The following is a 17,108-nucleotide window of genomic DNA, read 5'->3' on the forward strand; positions in this document are numbered from 1 at the left end:
TTTCTTTTTCTTGGGGATGGTTTTGATTACTGCTTCCTGCATAATGTTACAAACATCTATCCATAGGTCTTCAGGCACTCTCTCAGATCTAATCCCTTTAATCTATTTGTCACTTCACCATATAATTTTAAGGCTTTTAATTTAGGTGATACTTGAATGGCCAAGTGGTTTTCCCTACTTTCTTTAAGTCTTAATTTTGCAATAAGCAGTTCATGATCTAAGCCACAGTCAACTCCCTGTCTGACTAATAATAGCCTATTAATTTTTATTAATTGTTAGTATGTCTTCTTTTGTGCTTTGTCACGTTACCTGAAGATTCTTATTCCTGAATAAAGTACTTCATCTTGTTAGTCTCCTACTCATAAGTTTCATTGGCTCCTCAGTATGTAGAATAAAGCTTATATTTCTTGAACTGATACTCATTACCCATTGCTGCTGCTGCTGTTGCTAAGTCGCTTTAGTTGTGTCCGACTCTGTGCAACCCCATAGATGGCAGCCCACCAGGCTCCTCCGTCCACCGAATTCTCTAGGCAAGAGTACTGGAGTGGGTTGCCATTTCCTTCTCCAGTAACCCATTGAGAACGCCATTAACAGAAAGTTTTTTCCTGTGTGTCTTTTTTCCTCTCTCTCTGCCATTCTTTTTCTTCCTCTTTGTTTTCCTGTCTTTTATCAGTAGCAATGGAAGGGGCTTTCTATAAGACGTATCTGGGCGTTCATCCTAGCTGTTTTCCTTCATGTCTTTTGAGCTTAGAACCTCTTAAGCCCCAATTTCCTCATCCTTAAAATAATGGAGGTCTGGCACGTATAAATGCTCAGTAAATTTTACTGTTATTTTTGCGTTTGTGTGTGTGAGACCTATGTAATTAAAGCTGGTTAACTTGAATTGCTCTTAACCTTTTTGTGCATATAAGTAAGGCTACCAGGATAAGTACCATCCATTTGTACTACCTGTTTTCTCTCAAAATGCCTAACAGATAGTTAAAAAAAAAAAAAAAATCAAGTGGTTCTTGTTGAGGGAAGTTACACATGTAAGAAGACAAAGTGCAGTTTCATTAATTGGCTCACTCACCCAATCCCTACTGAATTTTGGTAAATATTAGATGGTGGAGTGTGGCTTAGGCTGGGATGCCTCTGTATGTACTTTTGTTCTCTCCTTCCTTAATTTCTGCCTATTTCACATTCCAAATCTAAGGATGAGTCTAAACACTTCAATTCAGTGATTTTTAAAAAGAGGGGAGAAGTTGCCTATATGATATATACCAACTGATTCGAAGGAAAAATAATGTCATAGGCAGTAATAAAGGACAGATTTTTTTCTAACATTATGCTGTTAACCAGTAGAGTTTGATTGTTCTCTGGAAGGGGCAGTATCCTGGATTACATGGCTGAGAATGTGAAAAGAAGGCCAGAGGAGCGATGGTTAGTTATCACGTCATGTGGGGAACATGGCTCTCAGGTAGAAGAGTGGCTCCACCACACAGGTGTTTACAGTTAGGACAGTGATCTCTTTCTCTGTTAAAATGTAGCCTAATATGTCTTAGCGTATGTTCAGTTTTGGCCTGTTAGGTTAGCTGTCCCTCCTTTTGGGAGGTTCCAGTAAAAGAATGCAGGGGAGCATCAGCTCTCTCTTCTTCTTTCCCAGCCTGTCACACCCTTGATTGCAGAGAAGATGGAAGCAGCCTCTTGTTGTGGGCTTAAGCTGATGTGTGAAGAGGCTGGAGGTATACACACCTCCTTTACTGAGGTGGCTTGGCTTTTTTTTTTTTTAAATGACTAAAGTTAAGTTTATTAATATTCCTATCAGAGTAGAAGGGATCCAGAGATGCCCAATTTTACCCCAGAAGGTAATATATATGTATATTTTTCCTGGCTAGCTCATGTTCTACAAGTGTCCCTCTGCACTGCTGACTTGCCTTGGCTCTCTGACTCTCCAAAGTACCGGCTTACCTTTAGAGATTTTTTTTTTGCGACTGTTGTCTTTGTACTTGCTTCTGGAGGGGTTAGAGGTGAACTTACCTAACGGGCTTTGCAGCAGTTCGTTTCCAAGGCCCTCACACTCTCTTCGGGAGTGACCAGAGCTGCCAGATGAGCCTTAGTCCTCTGCCTCCCAAGTTTGGTGCTGCAGGGCTGAAGAATGCAAGACACGACACTTCTTGGTTGTGTCTTTTGGTCTCTCCTTCCTCAACTCTTTCTTACTTTTAACCTTTTTCTAAAACAAGGACTTAGAATGATTCAGTCACCTGTTTTAAGTTTTGTCCTCAAGCTTACTCTACTGTTGTGAATCCGGGAGTTGATGGCTTTCCAGTTTTAATTGACTAGCCCTTCGAGGGCTAAGGTGAAAAGTATGCAACATGATCCCATGATCTGTCAGTGTGAAAGTAACGGATCTATTTAAATACAGGGTTTTGCCACATTTTCCCTCTGTTAGGAACTTTTGTAAGGAAATGACATTCTTGCTTGTTTCATGAGGAGCAAAGGGCAGTATTTTCAGAAATAGCTATGTGGTCCCCAAGAGACAACATTCTTTTGCCATGAAATATACTTAACTTGACATTTTGGAAAAATTGTAACCTAAATAAGAAAGATATAACTGTAATGTGTTTGGGGTTAAAAATTATCTCAAAACATTTTAGCTAGTATTTTTGAGAACAGAGTTTCTTTTATTAGAAGTTAGAGACTTTCAATGAATTAAAATGTGTAATAGTCATATTGGTTAAAAGCAGATGATGAATTCAAACTAATGATTCCAGTGTTAATAGTAAATATTATAATTGTTTTACTTTATTTTTAAGTTAGTTGGGGCATGGTTTGAATGGAAGCTCACTTATAATTGATGCAATTAAAATGTAATTGAAAAGAAAACAAGTTGAAATTATCAAAAGAATTATTTTCTAATTATAATATATATGCACCCATGATTTCCTAAGCATAATTAAGAAAGAAGTGTTTACATATTTGGTAATGTTTGTTTCATTCCTATGGGTACCAAGATTAATGCCCTTTTTTAAGGCACACTGAAATTTTAAGTTATTAAAATTTTTGTTTAAATAAATAAAGTTAGTTTGTTTTTCTTTTAAATGATAAAAACGTGAAGATTGTAGGGAAGCTTTATTCACTTTTTAAAAGACTGTTTGAAAACTTATACTTAATCTATGCAGTTTACCCTTTTTTGCTGCTAATAACTTTTTAAAAATAAAATAACTTGTTCTTTCTTCTTGCTTTAAGGTATTTGTCATCTAGTGTATGCCAGATTTATTGGACTGCAGTAGTTTTAGTGCATTTTGGCTGGAATGTTTATTATGACATCACTGTAATCTATATACAGTATGTGATTTCAGATGGTTTCAGTGTTAAATATTTTCATAATTATGCTAGTTTTGGCAGTTCACTTGGAACTTTTTCACATCTCTTTAATGAATATGTTTTACTTCTGGGCTTTTGAGACAACCATATGTTTCAAAAATTAATAGTGTGCTTTTAATGTTAACATTGTGCAGAAGTGTATGACTACAGACATTTTTAAGGATCTAAGTTGAACTAAAAGTAATTACAGTGAGGTTTTATTCACAGTAGTAGTCTTTTAGTATTTAGAGACTATAACAGTCCCCAAAATAACAGAAGATGTCATTATAAAGATTGAATAGTGAAGTTGTTTCGTGGAATGAAATGCTGTGAAGTTTGTTTTGCATTAACTTAAAATGAATACAAGTTTGTGCGCAAATTTTCTTCATTTTTTATTATAGCAAATCTTTCAATTTTTTGCTTGTAACAAAGTTTCAGACAGAAATTTTTTCTTTTACTAATGTATGACTAGCATCTGAAGTCATGCCATATTGTAAAAGATTCATTTTTATTATTATATAATCCTGTTAGTGGTTGTAGTGAAGAACATTTTTGTATCCTGAAGGAGGGCCTATCACTGTTCTTATTGCCTGTAGTATCGTATTAGAATGGTAAATTTAGTAGTAACCTTCTTTTAGTTCTTGAAATTTTCTCTTCAAATATATAAGAGAAAAACTAAATTCATGACCATTCTTTTAAGCATTATGAAATAGTTTTATTGTTGATTAATGAGTTAATGGTGCACAGTATACCATCAGTTTCCCTTTGTGTTGGAGAGGTATTTGATCTCTGTTTCCTCATAGGCATCTCTCAAGCAGAATGTGCTAGTTTAACCTCCCCAAAGGAATAAGGTGATGTCAGATGCTTTTATTTCATATTACTACCCCATCTATTTCCTCCTTGTAATACCTGTTTTTTTGAAAGAGCAATCTATGCTTATTTTTTCCATCTTAACTTGTTATTCACCCTTTGATCTACTCTTTTACTTTTCTCACTCCTGTCCCTCTACTGGATTACCAAACCTCCCTTTTTTTTTTTTTTTGTTTATTGGCACCCTCCTCCTAATTACCAAATCTTGAGTATCAAATAGAATGAAGGTTGACAACATCTCTATCGTTCTTTACATGACTGCGTTTTTATTGAACTAGACCCCGCCTTTAGCTTTTGGTATTGTTCTCCCATCTTCAATGTTGTCTATTGTGGCTTTTTTTTTTCTTTTGACTGATCATTATTCTTTGTATGTGCTATTTATAGTTTCCCCCCATTTAACCTCTGATTTTAACCTAAAACATTCACTCAGTTTTAATGACCTGATCTCTCTGGTTCTTCCAAATAGAATGACTCTTTGTGTTCCTATTACTTGAAAGTAAACAAAAAAGTACTCTTGTAGACTGGTTTTATGTATTTCAAATAGATTCTGGAATCTTTGAGGACAGTTGCTTTTGTAAATCTAGCGATTAACACATAAAAACATTTTATAAATGTTCGTTGAATCAAGTCAGGTAAAGAGTACTCATTTGTATTGTGTAAATTTCAAAAATATGTATATTTTGAAGTTTTTATGTTATCCATATTAGAAACTAGTTAGACCTCTTATCTAATCTGAATAATAACAATTCAGTGAACATTGTTAAATGGGTGCCAAGAATTCTAAAGATGATTAAGATTAATCCTTAAAGGTGGGCTGGCTGATTCATATTGATGTTGGTAAAAACCAATGCAATACTGTAAAGGAATTATCCTTTAGTTAAAAAAAAAAGCTTAAAAAAATAGACTTCAAAAAAACAAACAAAAAATAAATTATTACCAAGAAAAAAAGATGGGTTTCCCCTGTGGCTCAGTGGAAAAGAATCTGCCTGCAATGCAAGAGACTGGATTCTATCCCTGGGTCCAGAAGATCTGGAGAAGAGCAACCTGCTCAGGTGTTCTTGCCTGGGAAATCCACAGTGGAGCCCTAAGAGTTGGATACAACTTAGAAACTAAAACACACAAAATTACTAATTAAAAAAAAATGTGATTAAGAAGACAGCTTGGATTCCCAACTCACAAAATAGTGAGGGTTTTAATATATAAACAAATATGTGAAAATTAAAACCCTTACCATTTGTTTCAGATTTTCAAATGGAAAATGTTTAAAAGCTTCAATTGAATTGTCTTCTTTTGCTAAAGCCATATTTGACATTATCAAGTGGTTTGTTTTGATATCAACTAAAGAAATAGTTTCTGATTTTAAACTACTACTTGTTTTAAAAATGCTGTTTAAGAGTACAAAGTACAAAAATTTTGGTTACATAGGTTTTTATAGCTAAAAAAATAAAGTTGGAAGAGTCTAACATCAATTTTAGTAAACTACATACATTCAAGAAAACTTTTTAAAATTTTTGAATGGTGATTGATACTTTGCTTTTCTTTCTTCCAAATAAAAATAGGATGACCATGAAAGCTGTGGTTCTAATTCTACCAACCGTAGTACTACTGAGAACACAAAAACATCAGCAAAACCCCGAAGAATTCAACAGGCCACTCCCACAGATCCTGATTTGCCACCAGGTAACTTCTAAGGGGATTGATAAAACCAAAATTTTGATTGTTATTGATTATTGTTGTAGCCCTTTGTAGAATATATATTTTCCCTATTTTTTAGTGTCATAAAGTATTTAAAGTATATGTACATTTGCTGCATAACGTCAGAACAGATTGAAAGACATTTGTGAGAGCTTTGGAATCATTCAAGGTTTGGTACTCGTTTGCTTGAGATTATTCCTTAAGTTTCTTTATTACATCCTCTCCAAGCAATGATTTGCCTCTGAGTAATAAATACTTATCGGAGAAGGCAATGGCACCCCACTCCAGTACTCTTGCCTGGAAAATCCCATGGCTGGAGGAGCCTGGAAGGCTGCAGTCCATGGGGTCGCTGAGGGTCGGACACGACTGAGTGACTTCACTTTCACTTTTCACTTTCATGCATTGGAGAAGGAAATGGCAACCCACTCCAGTGTTCTTGTCTGGAGAATCCCAGGGACGGGGGAGCCTGGTGGGCTGCCGTCTCTGGGGTCACACAGAGTCGGACATAACTGAAGTGACTTAGCAATAGCAATAGCAATAAATACGTATAGTCTCTTCATTCCTCTTGCTTCCTGATAAACAAAGGAATGACACTAAGTTGTTCTCAGTTTCTGAAAACTGTAAAATTCACTAACAGAATCACAGAGTTTTGTAACTGGGAGACCATCTCTCTTTTCAGTTCCTAAAATTTTTATTTGTCTGGAAGAGTAGTGGCTTTCAAATAACAGTTTCTTGATAAGTATTTAATGAAGGGAAAAAAACCCCCAAAACAAAAAAGTGATTGTTACATGATGGCTCTGTGGCCAAGGTGCATTGCTGCCTTTTTACAGTTAGCAGTTATCAGTCACTTCTCTTTCATTTATCAGTTACTTTTTTTTTTTTGAGGTATAGCTGACATTGGTATACACTTGTTTTCTGCCCCAAAGCTTTGTAAGCTTTCTGCTGGATTCAAACTAATTATTTTTTGACTGTCTTCTGGCACCATCTACTTTACTTGTAAGAGGTTGGCATTAGTTGCATCATTTCATAGCCCTCCTGTCTCAAATTTAGGTTCTAAATTACATTTGAATTGAGCGTATTTAACTAGTGTTATTGTGATGTTATTACTGATGCTTTGTGTTCTTAGGAACTTTACCTAACAGGTCTCACTATTCCCTCTGGCTTTAGAATAAATAGATTAATTGCTATGGCTGGAGAAAGTGCTAAAAGAAGTTATTTTACTTCTGAATGTTTCTAATTCTTCTTAGAGTAGTGTGATGTTTATAGCACTTGATAAATTTTTTACTTAATTATTAACTCCTTGGGAGAAATCCCTGGTGAATTTAATTAAACTGTAAATTAAATTAAGCTATAGCTTATTCTTATTTGTTAAATGAGCAACCCCTATGTCCCTCCAAATTTCTGACTACATATCCCTGTAAAACTTCTGAAGCCAACTCATTGTATAGAACTCTCTCCATCAGTATTCTGGCAAAGAATCAGTTTTAGGTTTAACTGTTGAGTCTCATGACATTTTTTTTCTTTTAGGAAAGAACTTGTTTAAGAAAAATTTAAAGCTTTTGTCAGTTGTTGATTTCACTGATAAAAATCTTCTATGGGCTAACTTACATGTACTTGAAACAGGTCCCATACTTTTAATGATTCTGTAGAGTCTGTGTTGGAATTTACACTGATACTTAGGATGAGAACTGATCTATTTTTAGAAGTATAAAACATAAAAACAGACGTAGCATAAAATGTCCTATTTTTAGTGTCAGAAAACAGAGCTGTTTTCTACTGAACTACTTGGGGTAGCTTTTGGGTTAATGTGCTTTTCTGCCTTAGCTAATAGGAGGACTCAGTCGTTTTTCATGCTGACATAAATCACAGTTAAAGGAGTTGCTTTAGGAAGTAACTGAACTTGTTGGGCTGTTACTGGGAGGCAGAGCAGCTAAACTTAATATTGCCAAAGGAAAGAAAAGGGATAATTTGAGAATCCGGTTGGATAATGGTAAATCATTTTATTTAAAGATTAACTCATATGGTTATTTGTGGACTCATTTCTGTAATAATATCCTGTCTGGAAATTATATTAAAGTTCTTTCATGGTAGAAATGAATTCCTGTTCTCAAAATTTCTTGGGCAAAGTTATTCTTCCAGCATCTGTGGTTATAATTTTGGAATTCAAACATTTATGTAGATTCAGAGTTGCTTTTTTGAGAAAAGTTTTGGTGTTGCCAATAATTGTTTTGTATCGTGAAGGATGGGCACCTCTCCAATAGGAAAGGAATAGCAAGTTGATATCTCATTTTTTTTGCAATTTCTGATCTTGTTATCTGGAACAGTCTTTTTGAGATTATGCATCCTGACCAGTGAGTGTGTTGTGAAAGCAGTTTAGTGGGCCATGGAAAGCATTTAAAAAATATATAGCATAGACTAGAAAACCTCAGTGTGTGTGGCATGTAGTAAAGGTTAATCATATTTCAAGAGACTTACACATATGTGTGCTTATTCTGGGTTATGATGTAATACTTCTTGCTGGGAGAGAGGTCAAAAGAGTTTGAATCTGCCTGATTTGAACCATTCACATTTACTTTCAGTTAATATATAGACCAGAAACTTCAATAACTGCTAATAATAACAGGTTGAGTTGTGGGCCTAAGATACTCAGGAAGATATATTGACAGTTCCTATTTAGAGGGAAAGTTTAAGGATGTTTCATTTCTTTCTTTCTTCATTCATGCTTTCCTCAGTAGTCTCTGCACTTTATCTAGCTTAGAAATGGGATCACTTCTAATTGATTCTGTAGTCCTGTGATTTCTAAAGTGTACAGCCTTTGGCTTTGTTGAAGGTCATTGTAAGAAGCCAGCCTTTGATGCACTGCCTCTACATTTTCTCTAAAATGTCTTTAAGGGTATTGTCCTTTAATTTATTCAGGGCTTCTTAATTAACTGATGTGTTTTTTCTGATTAAATATTTTTTCATTAAATATTTTTTCTACTTATTTGGTCAAGAAACTCAGATAATTTGTGTTCCAGTGCATAGTTCCTTTTTCTTTTGTCATATAATTGTCTCTTCTTTTCTCCTTACCTTTTTACTCAGAATATATATGTATATGCATGTATACATGTGCAGGTATTTAGGGTATAGAGAAATTAAAAATCATACCCACTGGGTCTGAAGTGACCTAGATGTCTTTGATATTCATCATCTGTCATGGAGGTTAGCAAATATTTTCTATGAAGACCCAGTTATTAAATATTTTAAGCTTTGCATGCCATATATTTTCTGTTACAGCTATTCCACTTTTCTGATGTACTGGTGAAATCAGTCATAAACTGTAAATAAACTAATGTTTGTGACTGTGTTCCAATAAAACTTAATAAAAACATGGCACGGCCTCATTTGGTCAGCCCCTGATCTAATACAATGTCTGGTTCTTAATAGCCATTTATGTATTCATTGCATTGCACAAAAACTCAACTGCACAAAATCACAGAGTTTTCAGACTCTGATAATCAGGGTCATAGTGTCCTTGAAATGTAGAAGGAGAAGCTACTTCAGACGTTTCTGGTTTAGCTAGCTATCTTTTTTGGAATGTGGACCTTTGAAAATCTTTTGAAATAGTTATAGACCCATGTATGCACATTTAATTGGAGGAGGAAATGGCAACCCACTCCAGTATTCTTGCCTGGAGAATCCCAGGGACGCTGGGGCCTGCTGGGCTGCCATCTATGGGGTCGCACAGAGTCGGACACGACTGAAGCGACTTAGCAGCAGCAGCACGTACATTTAAAATTTGCATGTCACTTTAGGATATTCACATACTCACTGAAGTCTTTCAATAGGCCCCAGCTAAGCCTCTGATCTCGGAGAAGGCAATGGCACCCCACTCCAGTACTCTTGCCTGGAAAATCCCATGGACGGAGGAGCGTGATAGGCGGCAGTCCATGGGGTCGCACAGAGTCGGACACGACTGAGCGACTTCACTTTCACTTTTCACTTTCATGCATTGGAGAAGGAAATGGCAACCCACTCCAGTGTTCTTGCCTGGAGAATCCCAGGGACGGGGAAGCCTGATGGGCTGCTGTCTATGGGGTCGCACAGAGTTGGACATGACTGAGTTGACTTACCAGCAAGCCTCTGATCTAGCTTTTGTTTTATGGATGAGAAAATGGCAACTTAGGTATTTTGATGTAGATGACAAATACCTTATTATAATTTGTAATACTTGTGGTATACGGCTTCCTAGGTGGCTCAGTGGTAAAGAATCTGCCTGCTAATACAGGAGAAGTGGGTTTGATTCCCGAATCAGGAAGATCCTTTAGAGGAGGAAATGGCAACTCACTCTAGTATTCTTGCCTGGAAGATCCCATGGACAGAGGAGACTGGCGGGTTGCAGTCCATGGGGTCGCAGAGTCGGACATGACATGCACACACCTGTGGTATACGGGAGGTGTACCTTGTTAAATTAGCAGTCATTTAATCAAGGTTTTGTCTTCTGCAGAAAATACTGAATATGAAATGGAAGCTGTGTTGTGTGTCTGTGTTTGCTTGCTTAATGCTTGTCACCTTAGGCTGGTTAGGGCTTGGTTTTCTGAAGAATAATCTCTTGTAGGGAGTTTAATAATAGCTGGAAAATATATCAAATAATTTAAGAATATTTTTAATGTATTAACTGTTCAAGAACTTGAACCAAAAATGGAAATGTATTATTCTAGGAGATAGCACAATCATTTCTTAACTACTTGCAGAAGCTCAGCAGTTTAAACTCTCATCACTGTGCCTTTCTGGAACATTTGAGGAATACCTTGTTGTAAATGAAAAAGAAATGCATAGCTTATTTTACATTTTCTATTTTTATGCTTATATTATTGTAACATTTTTTTATTAACATTTTCAGGGAAAACTTAAGTGACTAATTGTGTAAGTTAAGTTAATGTTAACTGGAGGACACATTAACATAAATTTCAGGGGATTATCATGACAAAAATGTTATGTTTTCTTTATGTACCAGTTAAAGTCAGTGTATCAGAAGCCCGACTCTTAGCGACCCCATGGACTGCAGCCTACCAGGCTCCTCCGTCCATGGGATTTTCCAGGCAAGAGTACTGGAGTGGGGTGCCATCGCCTTCTCCGATCAGAAGCCCAGACTCCCTTTATCCAGAGGCTCTGCTGTGTGCTACCTAGGTTTTGAATTGTACTGTTTTCAGCTTTTTCAAGAGGATGCTCTGGAGAAGACCTGTCCACTTCTTGCTATCCCCAGGTTGAAAGTGATGTATATTCTTCTCAAATTTCAGGAAAATTATTTTTATTGATGTTGTATATGTCTTATAGTCATATCTCAGTAACAGTTCTGTATTCTGAAAGGGGAAGCACAAATATTGATGGGTAGCTAGCCATTTCTGCCATACAGGTGTTCTTTCTCTTTAATATACTGAAAAGGACATTATGATTTTGTCAATAACCTTTACCATATCTAACATTTATGTTTTGTTCATAACAGAAAAAAGTGATAACTGGAGAGCTTTTACTTCATTCTGACTACATTGAATTTCAAAATATTGCTTAGTGGAGGCAGGCTGTTCAGTTCCCTAAATCTGTATGCTGTATGCTGAAGCAACTAGTTGAAGGCTATCTTTGCCCTCAGAATTAATGGCTTTGTATAGGAGATATTGTAGACTACTAACTACAGTGTGAAACCAGAGCAAAGAAGTAAGGAAGCGCAATTAATGCTTTTGGGATATTAAAAGGAAGGAGCAATTATGTCCAGGTATGTGTGTCCTCTGACACACAAAGGTAAAATGGAGAGGTAAGAAAGATTGAAAGTGAAAGGGTGGGAAATGGCTTAGTGGACAAGTAGTATCCAAAAATAAAATCAGCCAAAATAAAACTTAATGCAAAAACATTGATGGCCAGATGCTGAGTTATATTAAAAGGTACAGTTCTCCAAACAATATATGATGACTTTTTATGTACTTAACAACCTACCTTTGAAATGTGGTAGATCAAGCAGACCTTCTCCCCCAAAAAAATCCCCAAACTGGATCTTTAAATACCAGAATTGACAGGATTATTTTATAGAAACATAAAACTCTGTTCCCAGCAGATAAGACAGTGTACATTTTTTTGATATACACATTTGGTATCTATAGCCACTGAAAAAGACTTGGTTAAAAAGGTCTTGAAAAATTTCAGAGATTCATTATCATAAAGATCATTCTCTCTGGCCACAATACAGTTAAATTAGAATAACTACTGATATGTTTGAATTGATTGCTACAGTTTTATTATTTGTTTTTTCTTTGTAAGCTCTGATTTTCATTTTTCTATTTCCCCTCTCACGCTAGTTGTTTGCTTTTCAGTGTCCTGAAATAAATGCTCCATACTTTCTTTCTAGGTTTTGTGGCTATTTCAGTGAGAAAGAATGGAATATGCTTACTTTTATGTTACTTAGAACTGGAACCTGTTAACATTTTGATGTACAACCTTTGAAGACGTTTTTTCTGTGTGTGCGTGCTGCATATACACATACACTTATACATTTTCTTTTGTAATTTGCATTTTTTAATGTTAGGAACATGTTTCAAGGACATTAATTTTTTCACATTAAACAAAAAAATTTAGCTGCACCGGGTCTTAGTTGTGACATGCAGGATCTAGTTCCCCAGACCAGGGACTGAACCCTGGTCTCCTGCATTGGGAGCACAGAGTGCTAGCCACTGGATCACCAGGGAAGTTCCCTTTTTCACATTGTTATTTTAATCATTAGCATGTATTTTATTGTGTTCCACAGTTTGTTTAATCAGTCCCCCCCTTTTTTTTTTATTTTTAAACTTTACATAATTGTATTAGTTTTGCCAAATATCAAAATGAATCCACCACAGGTATACATGTGTTCCCCATCCTGAACCCTTTTGTTAGTTTTTTGGGTTATTTTTCATTTTCAGTTTTGTAAAATTCTCTGACAAACATACTGGCATGTAAATCTTTGCACATACCTCTGTTTAGTCTATAGCATCAAAATTTGTGAATAATTATAAGGTTTTGACATGTATGACCAAATTATTCTCTGTGAAAAATGTCACAGTTTTTTCTTCCAAGCACATTTTTGGTCCAATGCTGTTTTTTACTATTGTATTTCTTTGAATCTTTTATAGATGGAAAATGCTATTTATTTTTTATTACTAAGTGGAATTATCAATTTTTTTACCATGTTATTCTCCTGTCGTTTTGTGATGTAGAAAAGCTAACTTTTACATTTTGTTAGCTGATCGATACTCAGTATTTTTCAGTTACATCTTTTGGATTTTCTATATAAAAAACAGTCATCTTCGTGTACTGATAATTTTGTGTTCTTCTTGTCAGTACTTACACTGATTTCTCTTTTGTACCCTAATTTAGTTGTTTATAACTTTTGTAACTATCTTGAATAATAATACTGATAAGTATCTTCAACTCATTGCTATTTTCCTTAGCTCCTACAGTAGCTGCCCTAAGTTATCTTTTACTTACCAAAGCTGATAGATTTTTAAAAATTATTATTGAACTTCTCTATTGTATTACCAGTAGGAATTCTTATTCGTAACCTTCTAAAAAAGTTTTATTTTGAAATAATTTCAGCCTTCCAAAAAAGGCAAGAACATTACAGAGAACTTACTTTTCCTTTAATTATTTGAGCATAAGTTGCCTATATGATGCTTCAGTAACCCCAGCTAAATTTTACACCAAAAACTTGATCAGGAAGTTTTTAGGTACTGTAACCAAGTCATCAACCATGGAATTTCTGTTTTTGAGCAAGTTGGTTTCCTAGTGACCATGTTAGGGCAAATACTTTCTGTTTGTAAAACTGGTTTGTAAAACAAGCTTTTTTGTTTTTAGTCACTAAGTTGTGTCTGACTCTATTGCGACCCCATGGACGGTAGCCCACCAGGCTCCTCTGTTCATGGAATTTTCCAGGCAAGAATACTGGAGTGGGTAGTAGCCATTCCCTTCTACAGGGGATCTTCCTGACCCAGAGATCAAACCTGGGTCTCCACCATTGCAGGTGGGTTTTTTAACCATCTAAGCAATCAGGGAAGCCCTCTTTTTAAATATTTGGTTATTTTACTGTGGTGAATTGGCTTATTCATCTCAGCTTGTATAATGGGAAACTGAGAGAAGGTATTGAAATGTAGGTGAAAAATCCATCAGTTTTTCTATCAGTTACAGTACATTTAGTATTATGTTTCTGTCATTATTTTGCATTGTATGTTTTCTGAGAGTCACTGCCCCTCCCTCCTTTTTCTTCCTCCCCCCACAATAAAAACTCATGAACTCTTAAGTGGTTTTTATGAATTCTTTATTCATGACAGGTTTTCAGAAATAGGAAAATCAGTATTAGTCATGCTTCTTGACTTCTCAGAAGCTGTTTATTTTTAACATCTGTATTTAATAGTGATAGCATGAGGGAAATAAACTTTTTAAGGGTGAGCATTTTGATACTTAAAATTTACTTTTGAAGCTTAATTTATGTATCATTTTAGCATCTATCTTCCCTGGTATGATAATATCTGAAACCTTAATCTTACTGATATTTTGTGTGTTAATTTTATGGCATATGATAATTGGCACTTTAAAAGCTGCTAATATGAGAAAAACTTGAATTTAGTCATTGTACATTTCTTTTCTATTTGTATCCATTGGGAGTGAGTGAAGGAATTGGTTTTTGCAAGCATGTTATGGTTGAATAACTTTAACTTGGAGCAGGCTTCAGTGTAGGTGTTAATGTCAGCTGCTAACAGAAGTTGATTCTGTTTTGTCCAGTAAACTTGTGGTTTAAAGAATATAAGCAGATAGTTATTTAAGTAAATAGCTAAATTTTAAATTAGTTTTTATATAGATTTTATAGTGGAAAATACGTTTTAATAGTTTTTAATCTTTTTCTTCTGTCTTTTTAAATGCTATTTATGAAGGCAATGGCACCCCACTCCAGTACTCTTGCCTGGAAAATCCCATGGACGGAGGGGTCTGGTAGGCTCCAGTCCATGGGGTCGCTAAGAGTTGGGCATGACTGAGCGACTTCACTTTCACTTTTCAGTTTCATGCATTGGAAAAGGAAATGGCAACCCACTCCAATGTTCTTGCCTGGAGAATCCCAGGGACAGAGGAGCCTAGAGGGCTGCAGTCTGTGGGGTCGCACAGAGTCGGACATGACTGAAGCGACTTAGCAGCAGCATGCTTAGTTTTATTTATATTTTCTATTAAATTCCTCAGTAATATATCTGTATATGCTTATTATGTGAAAAACTTCTGATATTATGAATTCCTGTTACGCTTTTATCTATTCTCTTTCTTTCCCTACTTTTCTCTTTTGTCTTCATCTTTGTGTTCTTTCCCTTTCTTTCTTTTAGTACTTTTTGTATTTTCTTCCTCAGTCATATTCTCCCTTTCCCATTTCACTATTATACAATATTAAGTCGAAGTAGTCAAATTCATTTTATCTTCCTTTCTCGAGCCTTAATTTTTGAGTATTTTAATAGCTATTTAAAAGTAGGAAGAGAAGATGGTAGCTGAAAAAATAACTTTAAAGAAGCTTTTCTTTTTATATATTGTATAATCAGTGTACAGTAACATTGTTTCATTTGAGAAAATGTTTATAAAACGGGCAGAAATCAACGTACTTGTAGATTACATGGCCTTTGAATGAGACCTAGTATTATGTTGTTAAAAAGGTGTGGCTTCTATGATTTCTCTAGTACATGAAACTTCATGATACAGAACTTCTTTGCAGGGGTGTTTGTTGAGAAGGATCTGGTACTTACTTACTCTTTGGCAAGCCTATTTCCCTATCTGAATGTTGGTTTCATCTTTGCAAAAGATGCAAAATGATACTCTCATTGTTCATGTACATTAAGTTCAGTAATATTTTAAGGATAATTATTGATTTAACATTTAATTGGAATATTTTTCCCCTTATTTTATAGGCTATGTACAGAGTCTGATCAGACGAGTTGTAAATAATGTAAATATTGTTATAAATAATCTGATACTAAAATATGTTGAAGATGATATTGTCCTTTCAGTCAACATCACATCCGCAGAATGCTATACAGTAGGTGAATTGTGGGATCGTGCATTCATGGATATTTCTGGTGAGTAAATGTCAAGATTAGTTGACATTTTTCTTTTTCTTCTGTTGAAACATTTATCTTGGATTCTAAACCTTTTTTGGTCCACCAGCCTCTTTGCTAAGTCTACTGAAAGCTTTATATCTTCATCCTGAAAAAAATGTACATATATTAAATTTAGCATACAATTATAGGAGATTATTAGACCTTCAGATTAAGAAATCTGACTTGTTTTCTAATACTCTTAATTTTTATTCTTATCTCATGCTTGTTTCAAATGTTAATGTCATATTTTACAGTACGGTGGGTTGAAGGAATAAAAATTGAATAATTAAAATTTTGAATGTTTTTGAAAGAGGAAAAGGAATGTGTTGCTTTTACATAGTTCAGTAATGGCAAAACTGTGTATCTGATGTATGTTTTAGATTTGTATACTGCAGAGCATATTTGGGGTGTTTGGAAAATCACAAAGCCTCCTTTATTATGTGCTGCATTTTCCTTCTGCTTATATTAAAATAACTATTTAATAATAATATATTTTTAATAACTACCAAATACTTTTTATTATTTTATATATTTTCAACATGGAAGGTAGGCATGTTGAGAAGCCTTGAAAATATAGCTGTGAAAAAAGTGCTGCTGTTTTGCTAGAAGACATAATAGTTAAATAAGTCACAACACTTTGATACATGTTCTGATAGTGTAGGGAGTGGGTATTTTTGGAAAATACAGTAAGGAGACTATTGTGAACGCCTTGTATCTGTGATTTGCTATTGTACATAATTGCTAAAGGCGCTGGCACTAAAGTTAGACTACCTGAGTTTGAATCTTGACTCTCCCAACTTCATAGAGATGTGTGATCTTGTGTGAGTTACTTTGTGGTTTCTTATTTTCCTCAAATACATACCATAGCATAAAAGTATTTGTTACATAGTAAGTGCTCAGAAAGTGAGCTGCTGTTTTTATTATTTTAATTCATTTTCTCAGATTCTCATTACAGTTCCATAAAGTGATACCCTTTCTCATTTGTTAGTAGTATATTCATTTATTTAAGTCCTAGTAACAAGAAAGCAAAGTGAAATTGAGTCTCAGGGTTTCCTAACTTGCCTTGTT

The 17,108-nt window shown here is 35.0% G+C and overlaps 1 protein-coding gene across 24 annotated transcripts in view; it reads left to right on the forward strand.

Moving 5' to 3' along the window:
• VPS13B (vacuolar protein sorting 13 homolog B) overlaps positions 1 to 17,108 on the forward strand; it is an 805,974-nt gene that overhangs the window by 48,194 nt on the left and 740,672 nt on the right. For all 24 annotated transcript variants that reach the window (XM_086336078.1, XM_086336091.1, XM_086336075.1 and 21 more), the window contains 2 exons: positions 5,772 to 5,892; positions 15,852 to 16,019. In XM_086336078.1, the coding sequence (XP_086192204.1) occupies positions 5,772 to 5,892; positions 15,852 to 16,019 (289 nt within the window). The remainder of the gene's footprint in view (positions 1 to 5,771; positions 5,893 to 15,851; positions 16,020 to 17,108) is intronic.

This window comes from Bos grunniens, chromosome 14 (assembly GCF_055505025.1).
Source record: "Bos grunniens cultivar Pamir isolate PY7600 chromosome 14, Bosgru_T2T1.0, whole genome shotgun sequence".
Taxonomy (NCBI): Eukaryota; Metazoa; Chordata; class Mammalia; order Artiodactyla; family Bovidae; genus Bos; species Bos grunniens.